Source organism: Oncorhynchus mykiss, chromosome 29 (assembly GCF_057628025.1).
Source record: "Oncorhynchus mykiss isolate SJ-2025 chromosome 29, ASM5762802v1, whole genome shotgun sequence".
NCBI classification, from domain to species: Eukaryota; Metazoa; Chordata; class Actinopteri; order Salmoniformes; family Salmonidae; genus Oncorhynchus; species Oncorhynchus mykiss.
The window spans coordinates 805,548-814,720 of NC_143050.1; the positions used below are offsets into that span (position 1 = coordinate 805,548).

General features: G+C 46.0%; 1 protein-coding gene across 2 annotated transcripts; it reads left to right on the plus strand.

The window, feature by feature from the left end:
• Positions 1-221: 221 nt before the first annotated feature.
• Positions 222-3,685, plus strand: btg4 (BTG anti-proliferation factor 4). Of its 2 annotated transcripts, XM_036968209.2 has the most exons (5): positions 244-625; positions 938-1,075; positions 1,951-2,072; positions 2,670-2,812; positions 3,220-3,685. In XM_036968209.2, the coding sequence occupies exons 1-5, from the start codon at positions 453-455 to the stop codon at positions 3,451-3,453; spliced, it is 810 nt and encodes a 269-aa protein (XP_036824104.1). In that variant the 5' UTR covers positions 244-452; the 3' UTR covers positions 3,454-3,685. The 2 variants fall into 2 exon arrangements, with proteins under 2 accessions (XP_090082418.1, XP_036824104.1); XM_090226292.1 differs by lacking the exon at positions 1,951-2,072 and having other exon boundaries at positions 222-625.
• The last annotated feature ends 5,488 nt before the right edge of the window (positions 3,686-9,173 follow it).

A 9,173-nucleotide genomic window follows, 5' to 3' on the forward strand; every position in this document is an offset into this window, starting at 1 on the left:
TGAGATGGTACTGAGTCTGGTTAACATATCAATGAATGAGATGGTACTGAGTCTGGTTATCTCCATGGTGCATTGTTTCTGTCAGAGGTACTACCGCAGGCTGCTGTCAATCAATCAATCAATCAATCAATCACATTGGAACTCGCATCACCTGTGCTCTTCCCTCATACACAGCTGATTTAAACGAGGTGTGTTTAGCAACAGGCTCTTATATAGAATCTGTTTGTTCTGGTCTGAAGCTGCTGCTAACTGCGCTGAATGAACTGTCTGTCGTCTAGAAGAGTTCAGAGAGAAATGCTAACATTTAAAAGCAGATTTGTTTGCTAGGGATTGGGACATTTTGTCATTTGTTTTCTAAAGCTGCAGTTTAATTAAGCCTTTAAGTAGTGTCTGTGTTGCTAAGGTAGTTGGCTCAAGGTTGTGTTAAGGTTAGGTGGTTTGACGTTCTAACAATGAAGGAAGAGATTGCAGCAGCAGTGTTCTTCGTTGCTCGGCTGGCGAAGCGCCATGGTAGTTTAGATGCTGAAAGCAGAGAGGAGTTTGCTGCTGCCCTCACCTCAGCCCTGTTTGACACCTACAAGACCCACTGGTACCCTCACACACCTGTCAAGGGACAAGCCTACCGGTCAGTAACTACACACACCTGTCAAGGGACAGGCCTACCGATCAGTAACTACACACACATGTCAAGGGACAGGCCTACCGGTCAGTAACTACACACACCTGTCAAGGGACAGGCCTACCGGTCAGTAACTACACTACACACACCTGTCAAGGGACAGGCCTACCGGTCAGTAACTACACTACACACACCTGTCAAGGGACAGGCCTACCGGTCAGTAACTACACACACCTGTCAAGGGACAGGCCTACCGGTCAGTAACTACACATAAGCAAGATTGTGTTCCGGTGTGTATAACCATTGTGCATGTGTTAGGTGCCTGCGTATGAACCGAGCTCAGCTGAGGGACCCTGTGTTGGAGAGGGCGTGTTTACGGAGTGCTGTCTGTTACGAGGACCTGGGGTTGCCACAGGAGATGACAATCTGGGTCGACCCTGGAGAAGTGTCCTGCAGGTGAGTGCTATTGTACTGAGGCACTACTGTACTGGTATGTCTTACTGGAGCCTCTCGGGCAGACTGTCAACTGGTGTGCCAAATTCAGCCCCTTGGCATGTTAAATGTGGACATAAGACTAAAAACCCACTTGGAATTCACCTCAATTATCTATTTTAAGAAATCTATACCCAAGTATTTACGCTCATAAATAGATGTATGGGAACATGTACAAATGTAAGGTTTGAAATGGTCAAATACAATGTCTGTTTGGGCTTCATGGCTCAATTTGCGGTGTACGTGTTCCGTCCCCCGAACCTCATCTCCAGAACAACTCAATCTAGTTGACACCTGTTCCAGAAGGTTCTACTCCACCCCGGCCTCTCAGTTATCCACAAACTGGTGCTGTGGAGACATGTTCCTTAGGGTGGAGACATGTTCCTTAGGGTGGAGACATGTTCATTAGGGTGGAGCCAGCCGTGGTCATGTTCATTGCAAAAGTTTTTTTTTTTTACAGAATGAGCTAATGAATATGACCCAGGATTGTGTTGATTAGGCCAGTGGTTTTCAAACCTCTCCTCGGAGACCCCCAGCTGCTATATGTGATTATTAGACCAGAACTTTTTAAAACTCTCCACAGGGACAGATTTAATTCATTCCAGAGCTACCACACCTGATTCAAATAATGTCACGCTTTTGACTACTTAAATCAGGTGAGCTTGTTCAGGGCAGAATAAAGCTGAGAAGTCTGAGGGGGGGGGGGGGGGCACGAGAAGAGGTTTGAGAAATGTATTGGTCTGGCTCAGCTAGAAACTCCCTCTGCTTGTTAACCTGAGCCCAGGGAAAGGGGCTACTGTGTTGTGGCAGGAAGATGTTGTGATGCGTTTCCTGTGTAGGTACGGAGAGCGCAGCGTTCCGTTCTGTGTGATGCAGCTGCAGGGCTGTCACCAAGGTGACAAGGAGTTTTCCCGACGTATACATAATGCAGTGGAGCGGGCCGCCTCCGACATCCAATCAGGTGCTCTGGTTTTCTGTCTTATGTTTTCTGTTTCTCAGACAAATATTTTGTATTTCTTACCCTGATTATCAAATGTGTTGCAACGTGTAATGGGCGGATTGGATTATGCTGAGCTGCGGGAACCGGTCTATGGCACGTGGTGTAACTGGTCAAAGCGCTGATGCGTCCTTCTCAAATCAAACAGTAATCTGCGCAGCTTGGTCATGTTGTCGTCAAAGTTCTAACTAGTTTTCACTGGAAGGCAGTTCCCAAATGAACTGTTCTGGAAGGTTCTACAGTTATGTTTTACTGTAGCCGGTAGGGCAGGGATCGTCAACTGCTTTTGATAAAGACGCCGATCCCTTTTCCCTTGAACAGACTCCTTCCTACTCCTTATCCACATCATTTAGCCTAGTCTACGTCACTTTTGTTTTGAGCCGACTTCGCTGCGGGCTTTGAACGGGGCACCTGGCTCACGCCTGGGAGGCAGCCCCGTTCCAAAACTAATACAACCACTTTTCAACCGGTGAAAACTCCTCTCACCGGGGTAACCCAGGCCAGATAATCGAATCCATTTACTGTGAAAAGTGTTTTAAAGCTTTGATTTGATCCAATCAGGCTGCTCCGACGAGGAGGGCGGGGACACCAGCATGAACAGCAGCTGCAGCAGCCTATCCACTCCCTGCCCTGCCCACAACCCGAAACCCAAAACCATCCCAACAGTCAGCAACCCCAACAGTGTCTACCAAGTAACTAACCAGGTAACTAGCGCTCTAGAGGTGTCTACCAGGTAACTAACAAACTAATGTAAAGAGCTCTGACGTAACAAACCAGGACTGGACAAAGCTCTAGGGCAGGGGTACTGAACTCTTACCATACCAGGTCCGGAGCCTCCTGGTTTTCTGATCTACCTGATAATTGCACCCACCTTGTGTCCCAGGTCTAAACCAGTCCCTAATTTAGAGGGGGAACAATGAAGGGGGGAGAAAATGCAGTGAAACTGGCTTTAAAGTCCAGAGTTGAATTTGAGCGCTCTAGGGATGTTTGATGGGGTTTAGATTCTGGTTGTGTTCAGACATTGCACAGTCGATGATGCAGTGACAGATGTGGTCCAGGTGTTGTAAGAGCTGACAGGCATCAATGATGTGTGACTTTCTTTCTGTTCCAGTTCAGTGAGTTTGCTCCAGTGCCACCCCCTCCGGCCTGGGCCGCTTACTCCAACAGAAGGGCCTTCCCTGGGGATGGCTACCCTCCCCACGGCCCCCCCTCTGGAGGTCTGTTCGCCCAGCAGCACAGCAGCCAGTTCCAGCCTCCTAAAGGAATCAAACCCTACAGAGCCACCTCTTCCTTCACTGGGCCCAGGCAGGACAAGTACCACTGGGTCAGCAAGAACCGCTCCTAGAATGTCAACCTAGAACCTACTGGAAAAACAAGACCCCACTGGCTGCTTGGAGCCCAGAACACTTAAAAATATTAAAAGGTCAAAGTGTGAATTATGAAAAGGTTAAAGCAATGCTGTTATAGCATTTTTAAAGTTGCAGTATTTTTTATTAAAAAAATATTTTATGTCTTAACTATTGTGATTGTTAAACTGGAAAATATTCTCTGAATAAAATTGATTTGTTTTTAACAAACTGGTTGTCTGTTTGCAGTGGATTGTCTAGGACCTCGTTTAGATGAGTGTTTTCAGAGGACCGCTGGGTGGGAGTGTCCAGGTTTACGTCGGTCCATATTATTCAGTGGGGCTCATTTGGTTAGTAACTGAGCTTCAATATTCGTAAACCAACTAGGGTGGGCGTGAGTACGAAGCCAGGATATGGATCTGTGCCAAGACAAGGAGAATTAAACTGAGTTGCAGGACGAAGAATAATTTGTTTGAAAAAAAGGAGGAACTCTTTTCGTTTGGAACTGGTTTGGCTTCAAGCTATTTGACCTCGACCAACAGTAAGTTGACGCATTGTGCTAGCCAAAGGTGGAAAAGCCAGCGGTTTTTACCACCTGAACCCTGCATGTGCGCAAAGACGACTCTACCAGAATGCGTGCAGGAAGTCCCAAGACTTCAAGCCAGGCCTGCACTCCGCTGTCACTCAAGGTGTCATTCATTAGTGGTACTCCCTATGGCAAGTAGTGGGAATGAGAACAAGTGCAATTGCAAAAAACATGGAACCAATAAAGTTTATTCGAAGTCTAAGAGACCTAGCCGTGTCTGCCAGAACTCTACACAGAATCTCGGGTGATCGAGTTCTCAACGAAATTCGTAAAGCTGCCTTCTCTACCACTGCAGACTTCCGGTCAAGCCGGACCAGAGCCATACATTAGCCTCAGCATTCATTCCATTGACAACTGGAAGCTGCAAAGCAAATGCCTTCAGACCTTATTTCCCAGACGACCACACCGGAGAAATAATCGCAGCTGGGCTGAGGGAGGCACTTTCATCCGGGGGCTTCAAAGAGTCGCTTCATGTATGACCACCGACAGTGGCTCGAACATAGTTAAGACGAGGGTGTTTCCCGCCCCATACACCTTTTTGATATGCCACACTTGTCAGGTGGATGGATTAACTCGGAAAACGAGAAATGCTCAACAAGGATGTAAACTTAGCTGTGTGCAAAATTTGAGAGAAATAAGCTTGTGGTGCCTATGGGAAATGTATGGGGTCTTTATTTCAGCTCATGGGACCAACACTTGAAATATACTGAACAGAAACAACGATGTAAAGGTTATGTAGGCTGGTAGGCTGTAAATGTTGGATCAGAACCCATGCTGACTCTGGTAGGCTGTACATGTTGGATCAGAACCCATGCTGACTCTGGTAGGCTGTACATGTTGGATCAGAACCCATGCTGAGACTGGTTTCCTAGGCTGTACATGTTGGATCAGAACCCATGCTGACTCTGGTTTCCTAGGCTGTACATGTTGGATCAGAACCCATGCTGACTCTGGTAGGCTGTATATGTTGGATCAGAACCCATGCTGACTCTGGTAGGCTGTATATGTTGGATCAGAACCCATGCTGCCTCTGGTTTCCTAGGCTGTACATGTTGGATCAGAACCCATGCTGACTCTGGTAGGCTGTATATGTTGGATCAGAACCCATGCTGACTCTGGTTTCCTAGGCTGTACATGTTGGATCAGAACCCATGCTGACTCTGGTAGGCTGTATATGTTGGATCAGAACCCATGCTGACTCTGGTAGGCTGTATATGTTGGATCAGAACCCATGCTGACTCTGGTTTCCTAGGCTGTACATGTTGGATCAGAACCCATGCTGACTCTGGTTTCCTAGGCTGTACATGTTGGATCAGAACCCTTGCTGACTCTGGTAGGCTGTACATGTTGGATCAGAACCCATGCTGCCTCTGGTTTCCTAGGCTGTACATGTTGGATCAGAACCCATGCTGACTCTGGTTTCCTAGGCTGTACATGTTGGATCAGAACCCTTGCTGACTCTGGTAGGCTGTACATGTTGGATCAGAACCCATGCTGCCTCTGGTTTCCTAGGCTGTACATGTTGGATCAGAACCCATGCTGACTCTGGTAGCCTAGGCTGTATATTTTGCAGAACCCATTCTGACTCTGGTAACCTTGGCTGTAAATGTTGGATCAGAACCCACACTGACTGGTATCCGAGGATGTAAATATTGGATCAGAACCCATGCTGACTCTGGTAGACTGTACATGTTGGATCAGAACCCATGCTGTTGGATCAGAACCCATGCCTGGTAGCCTAGGCTGTATATTTTACAAATAAGAATTTGCTCTTAAGTGACTTGCCTTGTTAAATAAATAAGTCTACTGTATAGGCACTGCAGACATACAGTACCAGTCAAAAGGTTGGACACCCCCCCCCCCCATTCCAATGAGTAAGTGTCCAACCTTTTGACTGGTACTATACATCTCTTCTGATCTGGAATACAGTTGATCAATGTGTTGTTATTACTTCTGTTTCAACCGGATCCATACACTGGTCACTCTTCATGGACAGACAGCTGGGTACAGGGGAGGCTGGTCTCTCCTTCATGGACAGACAACTGGGTACAGGGGAGGCTGGTCTCCTTCGTGGACAGACAGCTGGGTACAGGGGAGGCTGGTCTCCTTCGTGGACAGACAGCTGGGTACAGGGGAGGCTGGTCTCTCCTTCATGGACAGACAGCTGGGTACAGGGGAGGCTGGTCTCCTTCGTGGACAGACAGCTGGGTACAGGGGAGGCTGGTCTCTCCTTCATGGACAGACAGCTGGGTATAGGGGAGGCTGGTCTCTCCTTCATGGACAGACAGCTGGGTACAGGGGAGGCTGGTCTCTCCTTCATGGACAGACAGCTGGGTACAGGGGAGGCTGGTCTCTCCTGATGGAGCCTGATAGACACAGGAAGTGTGACTTCTGTCTAATTAGTTTATTTACAATTTGAGGCATTACATAGTATCAACAGCAATGAAGAGCTGAATAACTTGATACAATGAGGCATTACATAGTATCAACAGCAATGAAGAGCTAAATAACTTGATACAATGAGGCATTACATAGTATCAACAGCAACGAAGAGCTGAATGACTTGATACAATGAGGCATTACATAGTATCAACAGCAACGAAGAGCTAAATAACTTGATACAATGAGGCATTACATAGTATCAACAGCAACGAAGAGCTGAATGACTTGATACAATGAGGCATTACATAGTATCAACAGCAACGAAGAGCTGAATGACTTGATACAATGAGGCATTACATAGTATCAACAGCAATGACGAGCTGAATAACTTGATACAATGTTACACAATAAATTGGTAAACACGGTACAAATGGAAAATCTATTTTCTTCAAACCTGTCACAGTGCTGGAGGCAAAGCTGCGGGAAGTAGGGGTGCTGAGTGTGCAGCAGCACCCCCTGACAAATCGGAATTTAAAAAAATATGAATACATTAAAATAAAAATCTCACAATAGTAGTGCACCGGGCCACAGCAAATTAATCTCTCTCCCCAGCCACTTGTGTTGCAAAAGCAAAGTTCAATATTTAAAGTTCACTGAGAAAAATACAAGTGAAATTCATCTCCCATTGAGCAAAATCATTGGGTTAGTAGATTAGGTCCATGTCAGCTCAACAACTTCCCAATTAAAGTCCAGCCAACTTAGATACTGAAGTTGTATTTTTCACAGTGTGTCTTGAGCAGCCGTATCATTTAAGGAAGTGATGTAATATAACAGTCATCAACAGTTAAATTTTCATCACACACAGAATGCTGTTCATCGACTGCTGTTGGATCAGCCTAGCATTTAACACCATAGTACCCTACAAACTCGTCATCAAGCTCGAGACCCTGGGTCTCGACCCCGCCGTGTGCAACTGGGTACTGGACTTCCTGACGGGCCGCCCCCAGGTGGTGAGGGTAGGTAACAACATCTCCACCCCGCTGATCCTCAACACTGGGGCCCCACAAGGGTGCGTTCTGAGCCCTCTCCTGTACTCCCTGTTCACCCACGACTGCGTGGCCACGCACGCCTCCAACTCAATCATCAAGTTTGCGAACGACACAACAGTGGTAGGCTTGATTACCAACAACAACGAGACTGCCTACAGGGAGGAGGTGAGGGCCCTCGAAGTGTGGTGTCAGGAAAATTACCTCACACGCAAAGTCAACAAAACTAAGGAGATGATTGTGGACTTCAGGAAACAACAGAGGGAACACCCCCCTATCCACATCGATGGGACAGTAGTGGAGAGGGTAGTAAGTTTTAAGTTCCTCGGCGTACACATCACAGACAAACTGAATTGGTCCACCCACACAGACAGCATCGTGAAGAAGGCGCAGCAGCGCCTCTTTAACCTCAGGAGGCTGAAGAAATTCGGCTTGTCACCAAAAGCACTCACAAACTTCTACAGATGCACAATCGAGAGCATCCTGTCGGGCTGTATCACCGCCTGGTACGGCAACTGCTCTGCCCACAACCGTAAGGCTCTCCAGAGGGTAGTGAGGTCTGCACAACGCATCACCGGGGGCAAACTACCTGCCCTCCAGGACACCTACACCACCCGATGTCACAGGAAGGCCATAAAGATCATCAAGGACAACAACCACCCGAGCCACTGCCTGTTCACCCCGCTATCATCCAGAAGGCGAGGTCAGTACAGGTGCATCAAAGCAGGGACCGAGAGACTGAAAAACAGCTTCTATCTCAAGGCCATCAGACTGTTAAACAGCCATCACTAACATTGAGTGGCTGCTGCCAACACACTGACTCAACTCCAGCCACTTTAATAATGTGAATTGATGTAAAATATATCACTAGCCACTTTAAACAATGCTACTTAATATAATGTTTACATACCCTACATTATTCATCTCATATGTATACGTATATACTGTACTCTATATCATCTACTGCATCTTTATGTAATACATGTATCACTAGCCACTTTAACTATGCCACTTTGTTTACATACTCATCTCATTTGTACATACTGTACTCGATACCATCTACTGCATCTTGCCTATGCCGCTCTGTACCATCACTCATTCATATATCTTTATGTACATATTCTTTATCCCTTTACACTTGTGTGTATAAGGTAGTAGTTTTGGAATTGTTAGTTAGATTACTCGTTGGTTATTACTGCATTGTCGGAACTAGAAGCACAAGCATTTCGCTACACTCGCATTAACATCTGCTAACCATGTGTATGTGACAAATACATTTGATTTGATTTGGCTTTGGTGTCGCTGTCATGTTCCCTAAAAATACTTTTAGAGGCTGTGGTCTCCTTCTCACCCACCCACCAGGGTTATTCCACAAAATCTTGATTTCTGAACTCGTCCTAAGTTAAAACATTAGCGTTGTTTAAAAATGAAAATAAACGTATTTTACTTGCATTATTCGAGGTCTGACAACACTGCATATTTTTTGTTATTTTGACCAGTTGTCATTTTCCGCAAATAAATCCTCTAAATGACAATATTTTAATTTGGGAGAAATGTTGCTGGTTTATAGAATAAAACAAATATGTTAATTTTACACAAACACATAGTAAAACCAGAGAATGATAATTTTGCAGTGGTCTTCATTTCTTCCAGAGCTGTATATTTATGAAGTCATTGACAAAACAAAATAGAAAACGCGGCATTT

What these genes read in the sequence shown, in the direction of transcription:
- btg4 (XM_036968209.2), top strand. Translation starts at nt 453, where the DNA reads ATGAAGGAAGAGATTGCAGCAGCAGTGTTCTTCGTTGCTCGGCTGGCG. An exon ending in GTCAAGGGACAAGCCTACCG is followed by an intron (nt 626 to 937) that starts GTCAGTAACTAC and finishes TGCATGTGTTAG; the next exon opens with GTGCCTGCGTATGAACCGAG. An exon ending in CGCCTCCGACATCCAATCAG is followed by an intron (nt 2,073 to 2,669) that starts GTGCTCTGGTTT and finishes TGATCCAATCAG; the next exon opens with GCTGCTCCGACGAGGAGGGC.